The 22,074-nt window shown below is 52.3% G+C and overlaps 1 protein-coding gene and 1 long non-coding RNA gene across 4 annotated transcripts in view; one reads left to right on the top strand and one right to left on the bottom strand.

Annotated features, from left to right (window-relative positions):
- The window catches only part of LOC115848090 (uncharacterized), a 42,923-nt gene extending 40,022 nt beyond the window's left edge, over positions 1–2,901 (top strand). Inside the window, exon 7 of the long non-coding RNA XR_004037578.2 lies at positions 1,012–2,901. This is a non-coding gene — a long non-coding RNA (uncharacterized lncRNA). The remainder of the gene's footprint in view (positions 1–1,011) is intronic.
- Positions 200–22,068, bottom strand: SLX4 (SLX4 structure-specific endonuclease subunit). Of its 3 annotated transcripts, XM_060284219.1 has the most exons (16): positions 22,027–22,068; positions 19,937–20,030; positions 19,323–19,719; positions 17,444–17,665; positions 15,417–15,606; positions 13,748–13,960; positions 11,492–11,700; positions 11,062–11,384; positions 10,300–10,540; positions 9,806–9,894; positions 8,764–8,910; positions 7,905–8,074; positions 4,683–6,952; positions 2,570–2,672; positions 1,599–2,015; positions 200–1,310 (listed from the first exon to the last, which is right to left on the bottom strand). In XM_060284219.1, exons 3-16 carry the CDS (start codon positions 19,666–19,668, stop codon positions 914–916), a joined length of 5,337 nt encoding a protein of 1,778 aa, XP_060140202.1. In that variant the 5' UTR covers positions 19,669–19,719; positions 19,937–20,030; positions 22,027–22,068; the 3' UTR covers positions 200–913. The 3 variants fall into 3 exon arrangements, with proteins under 3 accessions (XP_060140202.1, XP_069899634.1, XP_030704309.1); XM_070043533.1 differs by lacking the exon at positions 22,027–22,068 and having other exon boundaries at positions 2,570–2,669; positions 19,937–22,020; XM_030848449.2 differs by lacking the exons at positions 17,444–17,665; positions 19,323–19,719; positions 19,937–20,030; positions 22,027–22,068 and having other exon boundaries at positions 15,338–15,560.
- Positions 22,069–22,074: the final 6 nt, after the last annotated feature.

Raw genomic sequence — 22,074 nt, 5'->3', positions numbered from 1 at the left:
GTGTAGATGAATGAGTACCTAAGAACCAGAGGAATGAGCAGCAGCAGGCCTGGGCTCCGCCTTGAGATGGAGAACAGGCACAGGCCTTCGGCAGACACGGGTGTGGGGTCAGCAGGGGCACTGTGGGTCCCCTCCCCACGGCCCGTTTCCCTCGTTATTTTCTAGAGTACAGTATCCAGAAGGTTTCTATAAAGGCTTTTTGTTTTTATTGCACGATATAAAACGAACTGCACCGTATTTAAAACAGACAAGACGTTCACAAGGACACAGAGACCCAAACTTTTCTTCTTTTCCAGCCCTCACCTGCACTCCACAGGCGGCTACATACTGGTGGAACCAGTTAACAAAGAACATGCTTATTTGGGGGGCTTCAGAGCTGTACTGGGCCTTCTGTACTGTCCAATTCAAAGACTGCTGGTGACAATGACAGGTGTCTGGGCAGGACAGCTGGGCCAGCAGAGCACCTGGGGCCTGGCAGTTCAGGGCCTGTGGACAGCTGGTCTGCTGGTGGAGGCTGGGATTACAGCCCAAGTGCTGAGAAGGAAGACATGGGCAGGGGCAGCCTGGACCCAGACATCCACCTCAGGACACGGACACCTGTGACTGGTGGGCAAAGAGAGTGGAAAATGCAGCTGAATCAGGCCTTGCCCTGGCCAGCTGGCAGTGGCCCACCCCCTTCTGAAACACATGGGGCCCAAGGGGGTTAAAGGGAGACAAACTGTGGGCACCAATGGAGGGAGGGGCCAGGGCCCCTAAATCCAGCAGATGACACACTCCAAAGGCCACTCTAGGATATGAGGTCAAGAGGAAGCCGATCTGGGTTGGTGCTGCCGTTATTCACAGGGGGAGCAGTGTGGTCAGAAAGCTCAGAAACACTGTGGGGGCCTGGCTGGCTGACGGGGGCTGCAGACCCTCACAGGGTGCTGATGGCCTGGGGTTGGGGGCGGGGGACAGGCCCGCGGGTTCTGACCCCCGTCTTCTTGCTCATGGGCTGCCGTCTCTTCCTCACAGGCTTTGCCTTGCGGGCGGCAGCTGTGGTGAAGGTGATGCACTGGGTGTCCAGGAAGTCCAGCAGCTTCCCCGTGGCCACATGGATGCCTTGATGCTTCAGCTCGGCCTGTAGCTCTGCCAGCTCCAAGGGCTGGTACAGCAGGACCTTGCGGTAGAGGGCTGGCTTGGAGCAGATATAATGCCTCACGGCCTCCTCTGTGGCCGCTACCTGGATGGCCGCCTGTGAAGCACTGATACCCTCCTCGTCCTCCTCATCTTCTCCTGCAGACTCCAAGGCCGCTCCAAAGTCACAGGAAGAACTGAAAAGAACCAGACAATAACACCTAGCAACACCCCTTCTTTCCGGCCTCCACCCCGAGACCAGGAGCCCCTTTGAGGGAAGGAGTGTGTTTCTTTGTCCCCTGCGGAGCCCGGCACATGGACGACCCCCAGGGCAGTAGGAAGCCCCAGGCTGCTGTGTCCCTGGCACTCTAGTTGCAGGCCTGAGCGGGATCGCACCCTCAGCCAGAATCTAATGCCGAGGGCAGCTGTGCTAGGCTGGCCCTGCTTGTGAGAGAGGATGTGGCCCTGTCCTTCCATCTGGTTACCTTTGTGAGCTGCAGGAGCTGTCACTGCTGTCTACAGAGGTGGCCATGGATTCCTGGGAGGCCGGTAGCTGGGTGTCACCATCAGGGCCTGGAGGGCCCTCCTTGGCTGGTGACGTGCTCAGGGCAGGGACCCTTCCACCAGGCTGTGTCTTTTGATGTTGGGGGCCCTTGGTCTTAGCAGGTCCCTTGGACCTTTGGGGAACGGAGCCAGAAGTGGCCTCCAGCTGGGTGCGGCCAGCTGCCCTTGAAGGCTTAGAGGTCTTGGTGGTGTAAGTTTGGCTGCAAGGAGCCTCCAAGGGCACCTGTGAGGACTGGCTCTCTTCCTCAGAGTCTGACTCCAGTATCTGGTGAGTGTACTGGAATATCTCCTTCAGTTTCAGGACCATTTGGCGTTTGGGCAGAGGGCGGACCCCAAACCTGAATAGGAAAACAGATGAACGTCAGCAAAGAGCAAACAGGTATTAACGAATTAAACTAGTGGCTTTATGTAACTGAATCTTAAATGCCTGACTTAAGAGCATTCAGAGGTCGGTATCTATCCTGCATACCCACTGAGCTGACTCAGGAATATTCCAGAAAGGCCATTCCCCCTGAGTTCTGAGTGGTGGTGGTAGCAGTGACCTCCCCAGTGTCCAAGGCAAACAGCAGAATTCATTGGAATGTGAGTTTTGATGTTCTTTTAAAAAATCAGCTCTCCCTCCTCAAACTGTTAAGGCAAGGGTACCATTCCCATCCACATGGCACATGGAGACCTGCCACCTGATGGGTGACCTGGAGGAGTGTCATTTCTTGGCCCTAAGTCACCTGGGGAACAGTATGTGGAGAGCTGGGAGTCACGCACGCCCCCCCACCAGCCAGAGGCTCCTGCCACCAGAGCCCAGGGTGCCGTTCTGCTCCCCACTTCACTAAGCCTGGACATAGGTGCAGGAGGGAGGGTCTGCTCAGAGCAAGCTTTCCAGAACACCACCAACCTGTCCAGTTCTTTCTTCAGCACCGGGGTCTCCATGATGGAATACCTTGGCATTGGGGTTATGGGCACTTCGGGGGGCAAGTTCTTCTTCCGGTTAGCACCTTCTGGGTAGAACAAAAGAAACATACGTTTCAGCACGAGGGCCCTGGATTTGCCTCTTCTGACCCTGATAGTGTCACTTAGAGAAGCGCTGCCCTCGCTCCAGGACAGCAGGGATGTCCACCCTTCACTGTTTGACTCTGGAGTCACATCTTCCCATTGGAAAGCATCACACAGCACGCGGTGAGGGCCACGGGCTTATGTGGTGCTGATGCTGTGAAGAGCTCGAAAGCAGGTAGGCAGTTGCCAGGGGCTGGGGTGAAGGGGGCAGTGGGGCGACTGCTAATGGGATGGGATTTATTTTGGGGTGATGAAAACATCCTGGAATTAGACAGTTGTAGAATACTGTACTAAAAAGCCATTGAATAGTACATTTGAAAGGGTGAATTTTATGATATGTGAATAACATCTCAATAATGCTGTTATTAAAAAAAATCAGTATTTTAAAGACAACTTAGGGACAACTTAAGTACATCTGGACTTTGGTTCTTATCCTGTTTATGAGCATGGAGTCCTTTGAGATGCCAATGAAAACAACAGGATCTGTCTTGTGAAAAATGCACAAGATTCTTTATATCATTTCAGAGAGTTTGTGACCCTCATGAATCTCCCCTCAGATTCTGACTAAGGTCCCCTGGTCTCAGGTCTCCTGCAGCGGTTCTCACACACCACCTCGGAACCTGTTAGAAATGCAAAATCTTGGTTACACAGCAGACCTCCTGAAGCAGCAGCTCTGGGGTAGAGACAGGCCACGTGTGTTTTAAGAAGCTCTGCAGGCAATTCTGACGCCCACTCAAGGCTGAAAGCACTGGTTAGTGATGCCCAGCTGGTCTAAGATTTTAGGGGGACATGAAATAGCAGGACACAGGCAGATGCTCTGCCCATAGGCTCTGCTTCCCTGTCACCAGTCACGGCTCAGTGTCGCCTGGTCCCTTCCCAGACTCTCCCTGGATCAGTCCAGCTGGAGAGGATAGCGGTGGGGCAGCAGCACCTCAAGGGGCCGACACCAACACCAGGGGCCTTGATTTTCCCCTGTGACTGAAATGAGCTGGGAAGTGGGGTCCCTCCACCAGTGGGGCCGATAAGGCTCACAGCAGACCTCCCACACTCACCCCATCTGGTCTTTTAATTGAGATGAAATTCACGTAACAAAATTTTAAAGTGAACAGTAGCACTTAGCACATTCAGTGTTGTGCAACCACCACATCTTTCTAGTTCTAAAACATTTCATCCCCCAAAGAAAGTTCCATGCTCGTCACTCCCTGTTCTCCTCCCCCCAAGCCCCTGGTGATCACTCATCTACTTTCTGTCTCTATGGCTTTGTCCATCTGAATGTTTCATATAAAAGGAATCATATAATACGTGGTGGCCTTTTGTGTCTGGCTTCTTTCACTGAGCAGCATGTTTTCAAGGTTCATTCTGCTGTATCTGTGTCAGTGCTTTATTCCTTCATATGGCTGAATAATATTCCACTGTATGTATGTATGGACCACATTTCTTTATCCACTTATCAGCTGATGGACATTTGGGTTGTTTCCACCTTTTGGCTGTTGTGAATATTGCTGCTGTGAACATTTGTATACAGGAGTCCCGACCTCAAAACCTTTGAATGTATACGTGGGAGTGGAATTGCCTGGTGGTAATGGCAATTCTGTGTTTGACTACTTGAGGAACCACACGTTTGCTCTTAAGGTGCACCTGAGGAGCCTATCACAGCCTCTCGGGAGGTGCTGGTCCACTATTCTGGAGCGGAGCCACAGACAGGGATCTTGAACAAGTACCCAGGCGAGCCACAGGATCCAGGCAGGTTTAGGAAGCCCTGACTTACTGGCTAAGGAGTATATGTTTGACAGCAGGCCGATCCTCCCCAACCGTGGAGTGGGGTCAGGCAGGCAAGGGGAGGGCTGGCCACGGGTCAGCAGGCCCTTTAGCATCACTGCCCCGCGCTGTCGTTACGACCCTCCACGCCCCTTAGTGTAAAACAGTGTAAAAGACAACACCCTCCCATTACTCACTTGGCGTCTGTAACTCTTGCAGTTTCTGGGCTCCATCCGCGCTTGGTGTCTGGGGCAGAGGAGGAGCCTCTGGGGGCTTCTGTTCTTCTCCATCCCAATCCTCCCACAGAGCTGAGTTCAGAAAGCTCAGCCTGCTGCTCCCAGGGGAGCCAGCCCCAGGGGATTTCTCTTGAGGCTTCCTCTGGCCAGTGCAGCTTCCTCGGATGGGGGTGGTGCCCAGCAGTGCTGGGGAGCGGCAGTCACCGCTGTCCGGGGCTCCCTCCACCCTACTGCCAGGGCTACTGGTGCTCAGGGGGCCGGTCCACTCGAGGTTCAGGTGGTCGATTGGAATTGGTGAGAGGGGCTCCACGTGCCAACACCAATTGTCGGCTGGAATCGGGGGGTCACTATCCAGCAGGGGGATGTTGCTCGCCTTCTGGGAGGCCACCTCCTGCTCCTCCTCACTGTCCTCAACCTCCACCACTTCACTCGCAGTGGCCTGAACCCCTGGGCTCGGCGCAGGCGGCGGGTGCCTCTGGAACTGCCCAGTGAGGTCAGCGAGGCCTCCTGAGCCGGGACGGGGAGCCAGAGGAGAAAAGTACTGGTGGCATCTGGGGTGGGGACTGGACGGGCTTCTGCAGACCTGCCTTCTGCTGTCAGGGCTTCCGGGAGCGATGGGGCCCAGGAGTGAGGATGATGTCTGAGGCACGATGACCGAAAACTTACTCATGGCTTCCGGTTCACCCCTGTTCTCTAACAGGGCCCTGGGCTTGGGCTGAGCCAGTGGGTCTGCTGAAGGCCTGGACCTGAGGCCTGTGATTTGGGTCTGCGATGAACAGTCGCGGCTTCTACTAGCCAGTGGGGTGGCAGGCACCAGCCACGAGGTATCTGTCGTGCTGTCCTCGTCGCCACTGATCTTGGGGTCGCAGAACAGTTGGGGGGTCCCTCTGCCCCCGACAGAGCCCCGGTTCCCCAGCGGTCCCTCCACCTCCTGCTGTAGCGTGGGCTCTCTTCCTGGTGGGCTTTGGGAAGGTTCCTGCTCTGCATCAAGGTCGATGATGGAAAACAGCTCAGAGGACTTGGTGCTAACTTCAAGAACTTTCCTTTCTTCCGAGGGACCATTCAAACCTGACTTTGTTTTGATTTGTTCCAGCTCCAGCTCTTCATCTGAATCCAATAAAAGGATAACCTCATCTTCTCTGTTCACGCTGGATGGAGAGTTCTGAGACCTGGCACTCAAGCAGCCAGGTTCTGACTGGGTTAGATCCATGGGTGGTGACTTTTCTGGGGAGATCAGGACCCCTTTACCTCTGTGTTCCAACACGGAACTACACTCCTTGTCTTTCTGGCCTGGATCCTTATGTGACATGGGAAGGCTTCTGGCCCTCTTTGGCTTCAGTGATGAGTTCTGGGAGGCCACCCTGGAAGCTGTGCCCTGCAACTGGGGTGTTGGCAGGGACAGGTCACTGGTGTGACGAGAACGAAGATGTGGCCCGCAGGGACTCCTGCCTTGATGGGGCTGTGATGGGAAGAAGGGTGAGTGTGAGGGAGGTGCCTGCTGGCGAGCAGGGGGATGGGAACTCTCTATCTCCCTTTCCCATACAGTGCAGTTTCCTTCCTTGCGATCACTTGTCATCTGGGAGGGTTCAGGGTATCCGGCTTGAGGCGATGAAAAGGACTGTTCATCATCATCAACATCAACTGAGCACAAAAAGGTGCTTTCCTGCTTCTCTGCCTGACCCCGGGCAGGGCTGGAAGAGTAGGGAAGAGCCAGTGCTTCCTCTGGGGACTCTGCGTTCTCCTCCCTGTCCAAACCCCGGTCCCCGGGGGACAGGAGCGTGGACTGTCTCATGTTTTTCCATTTGTCTAGGGCCTCATCTCTTCCTTGCCCAGATGATTCCATCTGCTCTGCATTTTCTGACTGTTGTTTATTGTGAACGCTTGTGAGGATTCCCCCAGAAACTGGACCGTCCTCCCTGAGCTGGTCAGCTTCTTCCTCCATCGCTGGAGCTTTCTCCCACTGGAGCAGCTTTCGCTGAGTAGCTGCAAATTCATAAATTTCTTCCATCTCTGCCTCATTCACCTTTTCTCTGTCTTCTTCTCGGCCCTCGGATTTCAGCAGAGCCTCTGCTTCCTCCTCCTCACCCCGCCACACCAACCGCAGGAGTTCTTGGAAAGTCTCCACTCTGCTTTCACAATCCTCGTCTTCCTGCTCCTTCTGCTGTCCACCCTCTGCATCCATCAGGACGGGCACCTGTTCGCACAGGTGAACAAGCTCAGTCACGCCAAACCTGCAATGGGAAAGCCATGCGTCACCCCACCCTGCGCAGAGGCGGCAGCTGGGTGTCCAGGTGCGGGAGGCTTGGAGCAGGAGCCCTCACGGGGAGGACGGCCATGATTCACCCTGGCCTTTCCCCTGCTCCCCTATGGAGACGGTTCCCGTGCTCATGCCCAGCTATGCCCCAGGCTGCTCAGTTCTAGAAACAGAGCCTTCAAGGAGGGCCACTAACCCTGCTGTGCAGGCCCAAGTGCAGGCTGAGGGGAGATGGCAGGGATGGGTGGTGCTGTGACCGGGAGAGCACCCAAAGCGCTGTGACTGATGCAAACCGGGACACCCAAACCTGTCACGGGTCAGCCAGGCCTAGGGCCACACCAGCCTGCCACCTGCTTGATGGCTCTGTGGTCTAATTGGTACCTTTGAAACTCCAGAGGCTGAGCCCATCCTTCCCAATAATACACCTGAGAAATGAACAAGGTTTCATCCCAGAGGCCCTCGAGGCTTATCAGGAAATAAAACACCTATTTTTGCTGAGCTACCTGCCACCTCTCCTGAGATACTGGTGTGGACAAACCAGGTAGGTGCAAATTCATGGGAGTTAGATCAAGCATCCTATTCACTTCCATTTTCTGGGACTTGGGAAAGGACAGCTGTTGTTCAGCTTTGGTGGCAGAACCACCAAGGAGTGGCAGTGTTTGGGGGCTGAGGTTGGGACCACCCTCTCACCACGCCCAGGGATCGAAAGCCACGGGGCCCTCCTCAGCCGGCACTTGGCTCTCCTGCAAGTGTTCATTCTGGCCAGACTTCCAGTCAATACACCCTGTTCAAGGTCACCACCGGGTATAAACGGGGGATTAAAAGGTACAGGAAGGACTCAGCCCTGACCTTCCCACGGGCCACCAACCAGATAATCCTTGTCAGTTAATGTCAAAAGCTGTGAAGTAAATGGGAAGACCAATCCGGACCTGTGGGCCAGAGAGCTCAGGTCAGGGGCCAGGTGGGGAGTAAGGGCAGTGTCCGCAGCATAGAGGTAACGCAGGAACACCCGGGCGGCCTCAGCGCTGACGTCACTCAGCAGAACGCGCTGGGTCCTCATGTCACCATCTTCTATTGCAAAGAAGCCTTCACTGTTTACCTGAGGGAGAAACGCATGCAGAAGAGTTACCGATCGGACAGTCGTGACTTGGGGCGAAACAGACCTCAGGGAGGTTCTGGGAGCCTCTGAGCTTGTCCCAGGACAGGTATTAGCCAGTGTCGCTCCATTTAGTTGGCCAGGAATTCTGCAGGTTAGGCCACAAAACTTGTCTGTTTCCAAAATCAAGTCAGTGATAGATGCTCAAGAACCCAGTCAGTCCCCTCTTGACAGGCATATCAAAGGCACTAGAACTTTCTGACGAGACTGACAACAGTTTCTGGGATTCCTGCAATGCGATGTTCAAGTCAAATGCACAATGGCACAGAAATGTCGCAGTAGCTCGAGCTTAACAAGGTTGATTATAACACTTTACAATTATGCAAATAGAGGAAAAGGAAACAATTCTGGGGAGAAAAGGATTTTTATTCAACAGAACAAGAAATCTGATATTTCCCAAAGCTCATCTCCTCATAGAGCTTCCTGACCTCAAACCTGTCTTCTCCATGGAAGCATAACCTTGATGGCAACAGAGGAAGAACATTCCAGGGCAGTGGGAGGAGAGCCGGGGTTGGGGGAGGAAAGGGGGCAGGAAGACAGAGGCAGAGGCAGGGCACAGAGGGAAGAAGAGGGGAGGAGGGAGAGGAGGGGGGAGGGAAGGGGGTGGGGAGGCAGCTTGACCGCACACTTACGTGCTGCATGAGGAGTGGGCATCGGGCATAGAGCACAAACTTGTGGGCATAAAGCACCTCCCCACCGTCCATCTGAAACTGGACGTCGCTGAGGTGTGGGTTGTTGACCATGGCACTGAAGTCGGCCACCAGCAAACCGAGGGCGAGCTGAAATGAGAGGGGGAGAGCGGCCACTGCCGCCTGTCACCCACCTAACTGTGCAGGCCCAACTGACGGGGTGCAGGTGGCCAGTCAGGGCCTCGTGCTGCTCCCCACAAGGTCCAATGTTGGGCTCCACCTTTAAGTTACCTTTAGGCCCTCAGGGACACAGAACAGCAAAACCCAGTCCTTTCTAAAAATCTCCATCACACCCAATTCCCTGGCCTAAATGGGAGCCCCAGCCCATGGAGAGGTGTGCTTGACGGCAGCATCAGCACCTGCTGAGGGCTCCATGGGCCAGGCGGTGTGCGGCCCCACAGGAAGCTACCAGCCTAGCCTGCCATGACAGATGGGACCTGAGCCCAAGCAGTTACAGGGCAGGCCGAGGAGCTCCGTGTCCCTCTCTGACACGTGCCACGTCTCTAGGGAGACCTTGGTGAGAAGTGCTTGGCTGATACCAATGCACTCACGGGATGACACCCACCCTAAGGAAAACCCAGCTTCTAACCCAATTTGTCACCAACATAGAACACAAACTATTAGCTGGAGGCCTCCAGGACTCACACATGAGGGCACAGCAAGTCCTGAACGAGTGAATGGAACTTTGAGAGATGGATGCACAGAGCCGTCGGCTGAAGTGAGGCACCCTCACCGAGCAGGGGTGCTCCCCAGGCCCCAGGACAGAGCAGGCTCCCAGGGCCAGGCTACTGAGGTGCCCCAGGGTTCAGCAACAAAAGGGAAAACTGCCTCATGGCAAAGACCCGCTCAGTTCAAAGCCCGTCAAGGGGATCAGTGGACTCGAGCAGGGGCCTGGAGGCTGGCAGTGAGCTGGCAGCACTGAACACACAACAAGCCCTTCGGCCAAGACCATGGATGGAGCCGGGACAGGGCCAGACATTCTTACCGAAGCCTGGCTGCTCCTCTCCAGGCACTTCTCCTTGTCTGGCAGGACAAACCCAGTCAGTGGAAGGCTGCTGGGCGACAAGTCCATTCCTGAGAGGAGGATTCGCAGGTTAAAAGAACAGCACCTCCTGGCAACATCAACCACCAGGGAAAGAGCATCACCTAGGCTGACCCGAGGACGTCTTCATGGAAAACGAACTGCCCACAGACCACCTGCACCACCACCCCCTCCCAACAGAGAGGGACTCGGGAGAGAAAGAGCTGAAATCAGCCCTCATGACCACTCGTTCTGGCAAAAGGCTCTGTCCTTGGTCAAAGTTGAAGGAAGACTGTGACAAACTCACCTAAATCACATTTACCTTTGAGGAAAAATGAAAGCACCTAGTGAGACTACATTCTCCCTGTCACATGGGGATGAGCCTGGCAACATCGGATCTGAGCAGCTCTCACTGCCCTGGTCCCAGGGAGAACAGGCCCCAGTGGCCAGTGTCTCACCTGTGGCCCCTCCTGAGCCGGCCGGGCCCCCACTGCAGGGCCATGGGCTGGCGCTCAGCCCCTCTCCTGCCAAGTCCAGGAGGTCCTGCAGGGCCTGATGCTCCCTCTGGCTGGCGGAGGGCGCTGGGCTCAGGGGGCTATGGCCCACAGGGCGGGTGCCATGGACGGCAAGGGGTGTTTGCACGCCAGGCTCTGGCTTCTCAGGCAGCTCCAGTGGCAGCGTAGGCTCCTGTGTGAGGCCCTGAAAGAAGTGGGAGAGCCAGAGTGAGCGTGCAGCCACCACAGCAGGCTCCCCAAGGGTGTGAGCCCCAGCCCAGAGCGACCCTGGGAAGCTTGTCACCATTGCCACCTGTCAGCAGGCTCATCTGTCACGGCAGAGGCCATGCCTGTGGCCTCCACATCTGCAGAAGGGTTCCCAGGGCCCCCGCCCTCCTAGTATCGTCTGAATTGCTTCAAGCGGGTGAGTACCAATTCCAGACACCTGCATAGGCCAGTCTGGTTCCTGCCCCCCATCACAAGCAGGTCATACGCGGTCCGGGAGAAGGCCCTGGGACTCTGCATTTTAAACTCTCCAGGAACATAACACACTTGGGAGCCAGTGGTCTCCCTGTTCCTACCAGGGGAACCATCTGGTTGCTGCAAAGAAAACACGCTAGACCACACACGATGCTCCTTGGCTTCCCCCCCCTCCCATCTTCCTCCAACTTTCTGCCGCCACCCTCTCTCCTGAGCCCACCCGTGCCAGCTTGGAAGGGAGCACACCTCGGCGGGCCACTGGGGCACCAGGGGAGGGACCAGGCTGGCCGTGTAGAAGGATTCCAGAGCCCAGGCCCCGGTCAGGGCGCTGCCCTCCCACAGAAAGTTCTGCTTTCCTCCAGGTGGTCGAAGACCCCGCCTGCTCTTTTCCAGCTCTTCCTTAAAAATTCTGCTCGCAGGAAGCGGTGGCGTGCCAGACAGTTCCAGCTCCTCTGCCAAGAGCTGGGCCACGCGATCCTCCATCTGTCTCCCTGTGGTCTCCACGTCCTGGACTAACAACTGCGGGGGCGTAACGGGAGCTTTCTTCTTGCGACTTTTCTTCTCTAGAGCTAAACAGAAGCAACATGGAGTCATCCTCCCCCCGAGGCCTCCAGCTGCTCCTTTAGCGGCTGCCGTGTGGCGAGGCTCCCCCGGCACCACCCTTGACCACACGTACCTGCTCCCGGTCTCGTCCTCTCAGAAAAAGCGTTTCCCAGCCTGAGTGCCGCCGGCACAGCCTTCTGCTCCATCTCGGACCGGGACAGAGCCATGGCCACCAGCAGGTCCTCGGACGGCGCCTCGGGCTTGGCGACCTTCCGCCTCTTCTGCGGCTCCTTCTTGGCAGTGGCTCCCTTCCGCTTCAGACCTCCAGCGTGATCCCTGAGGCTTAAAAGGCAGCCACACCGAAAGGTTAGTGAGGCTAGAGATGCGAGCACTTCCTGTTCTGAGGTGGTCCCCACTGGACCCGAGAAGGCTCACCCTTTCTCCTTGGTAGGGGGCGCGAGAGAAAAGGGATAAATGTGCAAACAGAAGCATCAACGGCTTCTGTACTCAGTCACTGCGCTCACTCTGTGCCTCACGTGAGCTCGCCTGATCCTGGGCCATGAGTTCAGCACAGTCCAGACACGGGAGGGTCTGGGTCCTTCCAGGTGATGCTGCCCAGCAGGGTTCTTGGCAGACACACAAAGCTGACAGCAGCACCCGCATACCCCAGCCATGGCCAAACCCTTCTGGTGGAGTCAGCTCCCCGGATTCCACCCACTTCTGCCCATCCATACCTCAGATGCCCTGAGGCGGACCCGGCCACATTGGCCGTGAAAAGATTCCTTCCCTCCTGCAGGGGCCCTAGGGTGGCACCTCTGCCCAAGGCCTGAAAGGCCTCCCAGGTTAGGCCACCAATGTGGTCAGCTGACTCAGAGGTCAACGTGCAACATGTCATTTGGGTTGGAGGATATTTATTTAAAGGACTTTCTGGCTGGAGAGAACCTACACTGCCTGGTGAATTCCAACAGTCTGGGTGAGAGGTGGGAGGTAAAGGTGAGACAGATGGAGATTGCAGACCCAGGACCACCTTCCCTGCACCTCAGGGCAGTGTGCGGGAAGCACCTCTGGTTTGAGTAAAAGCTCGTGCTCTCCACCGGGCCAGGGATGGCTCCGGAATCGCAGGTATCACCTCAGAGATCTCAGCGAGCCCTAATTCAGTTCCAAACTCCTGGGAACCCTGCATGATAACCACAGCCTCCAAGAGGGGAAGAAGCCACCCTAACCTCCAGGCCCTGCTGGCAGCTGCTGCAGACTATACCTCGGCCCAGCGGGCAGGGCCTGGGCTGAGGTGAAAGCATGCGAGGGGTGCAGGAGCAAGTGGGGTGCTCTCACCAGCATGTGTGCCCTGGCTGGGGAGCTCTGACTACCCCAGAGTCAAAACACTCTGGGCTGGGCCGTATGGCAGGCAAGGCTCTTCGTTTGCTGTGGTTTTCTACTCTAACAACCTTCCAGAAGGACCCACACACTTCTTGGAGGTATTTAAAAAGCAGATATATTTTATCTGAGTAGGTAGCTTCAGTCTAGTCCTGCCAAAAGGCAAGCAATAGCTTAGATGACATCTATTCTAAGGACTTAAGGCTTCTGAATCTGTGATGCTAGTGTTGATGTGCTAAAATATGGACAGGCTTGCAGCTAAGAATCGACCACCCAGTCTCAGCACTGGCCCCCTTCAGAGGCCCATCACCTGTGTGCAAGGCAATGGCTGGAACAAACAGAGCCACTGCCCTCAGCCTTCCCTTTGCCCTCAAGAGCTGCCGAGAGAAAGAAGTCCCGAACCTATAGAAGTCCAGGGCCTGTGCTACTCTGTTCCCTGTAACACTGGGACCTACCCAGGCATCCACAGCGGCAGAGGCGATGTGGAGGGAAGCAACCCTCTGCCACTTGTTTGCCTGTGGTTTGCATGCCAAGCACTTGTTTCTGGGTATCAGCAAGGCCTCCTATTCAAACACTTAAGCATTTAATTCATGCAAAAAAATAGGCCTATGGTTCTGTCTCATCAACTTGTTGAGCTATGCTGAGTAATCTTACATTAATAGTATGAAAATCGGACTACACTGAGCTGGAAGCCATGCTGTACCCCACACAAAATGGATGAGGTGAAGAGAATTATCGAATTCTTAGCTGCTCAGGATGGTGGGGATGGGAAAATCTCAGGAAGGCCCTCGTGGAAACCAGTCCAATCCAACTGGTCCATTTCAAAGCCTCCGACGATAGAGATCTGTCCCCTCCTCAGTCCCTGTGGAGACTATGCCCAATTTCCTCCCAAAATATTTAATCTCCAGAATCAGAGAGGGCTCTGTTGTCCTCCAACACTACAAAAGGCCTTTTCTCTTTTTTTTTTTAAACAAATCAGAGTACTTTGATTTTTCTTCCTTTTCATCTGACTCACCTTGATGCCAGTGTGCCAGAGGCCCCCTCGGGCTGAGCTGTCTGCAGCCGCACGGCCTGGAGCAGGAGCTGCGGGCCAACCTCCATCTTCACTGCACACTGTTTCAAGTGACTGATTCTGCTCTTTGGGGTGAGAAATGGCTTGCCGCAAATTGGGCATTCAGGGATCTGAGGCACAGAAGGTCTCAGTGCCTTTTCAGCCTCGTCCAAGCACCTGGAGGAAGACAGCAAAGGTAGAAGAACCACCCTCCCTGGTAATATGATCGTAGATAGGGATTCATATCAGCGTGGACGTGCTGTGGGACAAAGCCTGTTCCCCCTGAGCTGATCCCTCCACACAGCCTACAGTCAGCCTCCAGACATTGAATTCAGGTTTCTGTTAGCAAAGGTGTCTGAAGAAAGCAAGGATACACTAAACATAGAGTCATGGGAGTAACCATATGGCACAGTGATTCTACTCCTAAGTATGTGCCCCAAAGAGCTGAAAGCAGATACTCAAGGGACTTCCCTGGTGGTCCCAATGCAGGGGGCCTGGGTTCCATCCCTGGCTGGGGAACTAAGATCCCACATGCCGCAACTAGGCCCGCGTGCTGCAACTAGAGAAGCCCAAGTGCCACAACGAAGAGCCCACACAGCCAAAATAAATAAATAAATTAAAAAAAACAAAAAAACAACAGATACTTAAGCAAATACATGGAAAGCATGTTCACAGCAGCTCTATTCATAAAACCCAAAAGGTGGAGACAAATGTCCACCAATGGATGAATGAATAAATGAGATGTGGTCCATCCATACAGTGGAATATTATCTAACCTTAAAAAGGAGAAAAGCACTGACACAGCTACAACATGGATGACCCTTGCCAACACTCTGCTGAGTGAAGGAAGCCAGACACAAAAGGCCATATATTGTGTGAGTCCACTAATGTCCTGAACGGGCAAATCCACAGAGACATAAGGCAGATCAGTGGTTGCCAGGGGCTGAAGAGGGAAATGGGGGTGCCTGCTTAATGGGTCTGGGGTTTCTTTTGGGGGTGACAAGATATTATAAAATTGACTGTGGGGACTTCCCTGGTGGCACAGTGGTTAAGAATCCACCTGCCAATGCAGGGGACACGGGTTCGAGCCCTGGTCTGGGAAGATCCCACATGCCGCGGAGCAACTAAGCCCGTGTGCCGCAACTACTGAGCCTGCACTCTAGAGCCCGCGAGCCACAACTACTGAGCCCATGTGCCACAACCACTGAAGCCCGCATGTCCAGAGTTCATGCTCTGCAACAAGAGAAGCCACCGCAATGAGAAGCCCGTGCACCACAACGAAGAGTAGCCCCTGCTCACTGCAACTGGAGAAAGCCCGTGCACAGTAACAATGACCCAATGCAGCCAAAAATAAATAAATAAATAAATTTACAGGAAAAAAAATTGTAGTGATGGCTGCACAACTCTGTCAATATATTAAGTAAACACGATTTTATTGTTCACTTTAAATGGGTGAATTGTATGGTATACGAATTATATCTCAATAAAGCTGTTTAAAAAGAAAAGCAAGGACAGATTGACACTGATACTGAGGTACTATCTCAAGATTCCCACCATGGCCACAGGAGCCCCGGAGCTGGTCACACCCATGGGAGAGGTGACCGCAGACAGGTGACGGCCGAGCTGCTCCTACCGGTTCACGTGCTGCTCCCTCCGTGTCACGGTCATAGCCGAGAGGTTCTTTTGACAGATCTGGCAAAAGAACAACCCCTTCTCCTCCAGGCTGTCGTTGTGTGCGGATGCCCGTTCTAGCCCAAACTCATGCTGGAGGGCCAAGGCCACTGCAGCGTCGCTTTCTGTGGCAGGGAGCCTGGGCCCAGACCCTGTGGAGGCACAAGGACCCATGAGGACCAGCTTATCCTCAGATGTCGAGGAGCACAGACACTGGGCGTGTCGTGAGGAATCCAGACCTGGCACCACTTGGCTCATGCGTGGCCCCTTCCAGGGAGACTGGACACCTAGTGGGTCCCTGAGAAGGGTACTCCTTAAACTTTAACAGGTACAGGGACCCCCAGAAAGCTGGTTAAAATGCAGGTCCGGAGGCTGGCACTCTGGGGGCCCAGGTGGAGCCTGAGATTCTGCATTTCTGACAACTCCAAGGCAAGGCTGATGCTGCTGGTCCAGGACCATTCTCTGAGCATCAAGGTACTAAAGAACTTGCCTTTCTTTTCCCATCTCTGCTAAAGTCAGCAACCCTGGGCATTCCAGGTTTATAAGGCTTCTATTCCAAAAAATCTAAGTTTTCTCTTCAAAGCTCAACCTTTCCTACTACTCTGACTTTTTCTTGCCCATCCCAGAAGAACCAGGTCAGAGTGAAATGCCATTCTTGGTTTTTCTCTGCATCAGACCAGAGGATGGACTGACTCCAATCTTGAGATGGCTCTCAAGGTGGTCATGCCCACTGCTGTGGCCCTCTGTCACATCTGACGTTGCTGGAGCAGACCCTCGGCACTCGTGAGGGATATGCCCTGAGAACAAAGCCAGAAAAGCATCATACTTCATTTTGGTCCTATGTTTTTTTTAAACAAAGAAATGGTTTATCTCTCCTGAGTATTCCTGGGTATGATGTGATGATTTATGGAAACAACTGAGTCGCATGTACGGCAGGTGCTGGGCTTATGCACTGGCTGAGTGACTCCTCTGCACCCCTTGGTGCCACGTGGACCAAGGACCAACGCCACAGCAGATGTCACATCACTATGTCACCTGCATGGACCTTTGGGGTAGCCTGAGAATCCTCAGTAATCCTGAGGTGAAATCTGCAGGTACAGTACCAGGAGACTATGTATTCACTAGCTGTAAGTCTGTCAATACAGTTTCTTTCTATTTCTTTTCCTTTTGTATATTTTCACCAGGGATGAAAATTCCTATTGTTTAGGGGATAAAGTGTAGTACCACCTGACATTACAAGCCTCAAGAGGTGGTGTAACATGCAGTGCATGGCACTTCCCTGCAGGAAAAGGTTAAATGACAGCAGGAGGAAACAAGCAAATCCAGAAAGGGGGGAATTTTCAAAGACAATTGTCCTGGATTTTCAAGAAGTTAGTATTGTGAAAAAACAAGGACAAGACAAGGGGACTGGTCTACAGTCTAGACCAGAGAGACTACTGAGCCACAGCCACATGTGTGTGACAAATCCTCATTCAGAAAGAGAAGGAGTCCAGCTACAGCAGCTATCCTTGGGACAACCAGGGAAATCTGAATGTGAACTGATACCAGGCAGTGTTATGGAATCACTTGTGTTTATGGTATTGTGATTATATAGGAGAATCTAGGAGTGAAGCGTCATGATGTCTATAACTTGCTTTCATATGATACAGAAGAAACGTATATTTATAGAGACATAAAAAAATGTATGGCAAAATGTGGACAATTGTTAAATATAGGTTGAGGGCATAGGGACTTCATTGTAATATATTTTTCTGACTTTTATGAATGGGAAAATTTTGTAATAAAAAGTCAAAATAAAAAAAAGAGGAAGTGGTACCTTGTCAAAGAAGCTAAGTGAGAAATGACCCAAGGGACCCTCTGTTCTCTGGCGAGACAGAGTGGCAAAGGTAGAGCGCCACCCCCAGCAGAGACGCAATGAACACGGGCTCCTTCCTGACTCCCTTCCCCAAAAGTCAACCCTGTTGGGAAGACAGAGGACTCCCATCATACCGTTCCCTGCCATCATCTCTTGAGGGCCCTTTGGGACGTTTTCTTCAAGTGCAGCCTCTAGGGAGCACCCTTCTGAACCATGTTTCAAACGCTCAGGGTCTGCTCTCTTGAACTGCTGCATTCGCTGTAGCACCAGCTCTGCCGCCCGGGGTTTGGAGGGACTGGGCACCATCGCAGTCAGACAGGAAGGAGGGGGCTGGGAGCGGCTGTCAGGAGCGGCCTCTGGCAAGGAGGAAAACATTCATATGCATCAGTTCTAGCCGGAGGAACCAAAGACTCTTCCAAAGTTTCAAACACCTCAAGTTTCAAAGGGGTGCTTTACTGACTAGTTTAGGTTTAAGTCTTTTTTTTTTTTCCCCCGGTATGCGGGCCTCTCACTGTTGTGGCCTCTCCCGTTGCGGAGCACAGGCTCCGGACGCGCAGGCTCAGTGGCCATGGCTCACGGGCCCAGCCGCTAGACCGAGGCACAAACCCGTGTCCCCTGCATCGGCAGGCGGACTCTCAACCACTGCGCCACCAGGGAAGCCCTAGGTTTAACTCTTAAGTGTGAATAGTACTGATTGTTTTTTGGTAACCTCACTGTTTGTGGTAATATAAATACCCCTGTCATAAATATCTATGACAGGAGGGGGCATGGGGAGTGACTGCTATTGAACATGGGGTTTATTTCTGAGATGGTGAACATGTTCTAAAATTAAGTAGGAGGGATGGTTGCACAACTCTTGTGAATATACTAAAATCACTGAGCCATACACTTTAAAAGGGTAAATTTTATAGAATGTGAATTGTATCCCTATAAAGCTGTTATTAAAGAAATATTAATAACAAACACTTATATCTTTCTAGGTCAGAAGTTTTCCTTTAACTTGGTGTCTGTAGATGACCTCCGGGGGGGATCCACGAAGCCCCTGAAGTTATATGTCAATTTTGCAGGTGTGTTCGGGGGTGCAGTGTTCTGGGGGAAATCAAGCATAGCTTTCACTAGACTCTCAAAGGGAACATGAAGGACCAGTAATGTTTCAGCAACATTAACGACGCCTTACAACAGTTTCTTTACCACCACTGCACTGGGAGGTCATGCTGACCACATATTATTTAAGATCAGGAAGTGAAGGTGAGAAAAATTTAGAAACAGAACTCAGGAGCCCAAAGATCTTGTGCTGTATTATATATGCAAGGCTGGTTTTCAGTTCTGCATGAAGAATGTATGCTAAGCATATGGTTTAGTACACCAAGGGCAGCAGGATAAGACAGCTGCTTTAAACCAACAAACCAAAAAAAAAGAAGAAGAAAAAGCAAAGAATAAAAGGTGCTTGGAGGAGAAAGGAAGGACGAGAATATTCTCCTGGGACTCAAACCCACACGGCACCCTCGTTCTACCTTTCAGCAGCCTAACCAAACTGGCTGGCCCACTGCAACTTAACCACTTTGGAATGAACTCAAGAAAGTGAGAGAAAAAAAAAAAAAAAGGAAGTGAGAGAAGCAGCATTATTTTCATGTTCATGTAACTCATGTCAACTGCGTGATGTAAACATTAATAGGAAACTGAAAGAGGAGAGGGTCCCAAATATATCATGTAGAAAATTCACACGGGTTATATTTTTTATGACTATTGTTTAAAACAGGAGTTGGCAAACTACAGTCCTCGGGCTGGCTGCCTGTTTTTGTTAAGTGAAGTTTTGCTGGAACACAGCCCATTCTATTACATACTGTCATAGGGAGTTGAGTAGTTTGCGACAGAGACTGTACAGCCTGCAAAGCCAAAAAAATTTACTAGCTGGCCCTTTTCAGAAAGTTTTCCGACCCCTGGTTTAAAATAGTACAAATCACCTCTGGTTTCCTCTCTGGAAAAGTTTTGGCAGCTGTTTCAGCTGGTTACCTGTCTGGGTGCTCCATGCACTGTCCTGGAGCACAGCAGAAGCATGCACGCCTCCCTCCCCATTTTCAGGGGGAGCCGGTTCACTCTCTGGCCACTTGGGTGCCCCTTGCTTTTGAGTCCGCAGGACCTGGCTGCCAGAGCGAGTTTTTCTCTCAGCGGGGCCTTGAAGGGTTTTGCTCTTGGAAGCAGGTGGTTTGGCCCTTTTCAGTTTGCTTCTTATCTGGATGCTGTCTGAGGCCTTTTGTGTCTTCCTTTCCCCCGACACTTCCTTGGGGCCATTCTTTTTCACCCTTTGGAAAAAGCTGGCACAGAGTTCCTTAAAGTCATCGTCTGACTCATCCATCATCTGACGGGTTTCAAGGCTTTCAGGCTGGTCTTCGGAGGAGTGAGGGTCAATCTGGGGGCATGTGGACAGATGAGAAAGTGAACCCGAGTGTGAGCCTAGCCAGGCCTCGTTCGTACTCGCAGCTTCATTATGGCTCCTCTCTACTTCTCACTGAGGTACCTGGAGAGTCTGCACAATTGAGCAGGAAGTACTGCTCCCCACTGCCATAATGATTTAAAATGTCTTTCTTCAAATTGAACCTATGTTAAACAGCACGTTTAAAGCTTACCTTTATTAAAGTTCACAGCTGAGAGCTTCTGTTGTCCAGTAGATGCCTCTGAGAGAGTACATGTGACCTTGGTGCTCAGGTGATTCTCCAAGATCTCCATGGTGATAAAGCACATTTGATTCATTTAATTTTTCACTCGTGGAAAACCAAAAGCATCTAAGTGTAACTAGACAGATATTGTCATTTTATGCCATTTCTTCCAGGACGGTACAAGAGCATGTGGGGTATGAGAAAAGTCTCCAGAGGAACAATACCCCTGTCAAATAATCAGCTATAGCCTGGTTAGCACAAACTAACTGTCCTACAGGCTACCACAACACAACAGGGGAGAGGGATCTAAAAACCTGTCAAAGCATGTTCTTCCACAGGCAGAAAAATGCGTGCATCTTGGAAGAGTATAGTTTTATTGAAGCCTAGGGAATAAATCCCATGAAGAGCAGTCACCACAGAAACAAGATGGCCCCGGAATCCAGAAAAACTATCTCTTAGGCCTGTGCTGGTCCAAGGCCTCCAGCTCTCAGAGGCTCTATCAGCAAGCAATGTAATGAGAGAGAAAAAGAGAGAATACGCACTTGAACGCTCACGAAGAAACAAAAGATAGGAACATAGCAGGCTCTCTTTCACTGATACAACCAATTTTTCTAAATCAGAAATAGGTCACTTTTCATCCATTCTCGCACCCCAGCAACTCTTCTAACCCAGGTGACTAGAATGCTCCTCATATGCAAAGGTTGGGCCTTATGGGCATGATTATTTATATTGGTGCAGTTTAGTGGAGTTCAGAAATCAAAACTGAATAACCCAGTGGTAGAAAGTTCATTTCAAATACCATAATGAAATCTCCACTGTCCAAGTAATCCAATTAATCACCTAGTTTTCCAAAGCTGGGCAGACACACATACCTAAAATCTACTTTCCATGGCTGGCTCATTCTCATCTTACATCTCCTTAGAGAAGCTTGCTCTCTGTCTTTGTCTAAGCGAACCCTCTCCACTCCCATTATTTTCTGTCATTACACACTGTTTTCACAATGGTACTTATCACAAGTTATAATCACATGTAATAGATTTATTGAATGCTTACTGTATGCAGGCAGTGGTCCCAAGTGCTTTACAAGTCTAACTCGTTTAATACTTACAACTTTACTGGGTACAATCTATTGATGCCCTTTCTTTACAGCAAGGAACCAGGCACAAGAATGAGGAACTGACTCAAGTTGACACAGCTTTTCAAGTGGCTGGGCTGGGATCAAATCCAGGCAGTGTGGTTCCAGGGCATCAGCTCTTATATTTTTATTCATTTACTTGTTATCTGTTCCCTACTAAGCTCAAAACTTCAGGAGGGCACACACTCATCTCTATTTTGTATTCTCTTTGGCTGACAAGGTGCATGACTTGTAATAAGTGCTCGATAGTTATCTGTTGAATTAATTAACTGCAAATAGTTTGGTAAAATAGGGAGCGAAGAGGAAAGTTGTGAGAGAGAAGACTGCAGGGAGAATCCGTGTCCGAGCGCCTGGGACGTTAGGCCAAGCAAACTGTTGGATGTCGGAGCTAGAACAAACTCCACTCTCCACACTGCCCTGAGTCGCCACATCTCTGCCGATACTACTTTAAAACGGTGCATCTCCTATAGGTGCTCAATCAGTATCTGCTGAAGGAAGTAATGGATCCTACGAGACGGCAAGTTTCCAGAGGGCTGGGGACTGTGTACCTACCGCGGCCGGGCTCACCGCAGACGCTGAAAAAAAGAATGGGCAGGTGCGGGGCTGACCCCCCGCCTCGCCCAACACACGGGTTGTCACCTGGGGAAGGGCTGCCAAGGACTCTGGCAGCTATAAAGACAGACGGCGAATTCCGATCGCTAGTCAGACCCCCGGGCTATGCCCCGTAGGTATCCGGACCCCCCCAAACCCCTCTTCCGTTCAGACAGCCCTGGGCTCCTCCACCCAAGCCCGGGTCCTGCCTCTAACCGCAGCTGGCGGCGGGCGAGAAAGCCTCTTCGCCCTCAGAAGAGCGAGAAAGACCCGAGGTGCCTGTACCGCCTCTCCCGGGTGCAGACTCCCGGCCCCAAAGCCCGGCTCCTCCTACCTCCGGCACCGCCGCAGCACCTTCTCAACGGAGACCAATGCGCCTGCG

Source organism: Globicephala melas, chromosome 15, assembly GCF_963455315.2.
Source record: "Globicephala melas chromosome 15, mGloMel1.2, whole genome shotgun sequence".
Lineage (NCBI taxonomy): Eukaryota > Metazoa > Chordata > Mammalia > Artiodactyla > Delphinidae > Globicephala > Globicephala melas.
This window is presented reverse-complemented; position numbering and strand designations above follow the sequence as displayed.

Excerpts from the sequence above, each read along its gene's own strand:
- SLX4 (XM_060284219.1), bottom strand. The coding sequence starts at position 19,668 with ATGATGGATGAGTCAGACGATGACTTTAAGGAACTCTGTGCCAGCTTT. Across the intron at positions 10,541-11,061 it reads TGCCCCAGTGGCCCGCCGAG|GGCCTCACACAGGAGCCTAC; the intron begins GTGTGCTCCCTT and ends CACTTCTTTCAG. Across the intron at positions 1,311-1,598 it reads AGCTCCTGCAGCTCACAAAG|TTCTTCCTGTGACTTTGGAG; the intron begins GTAACCAGATGG and ends GGTTCTTTTCAG.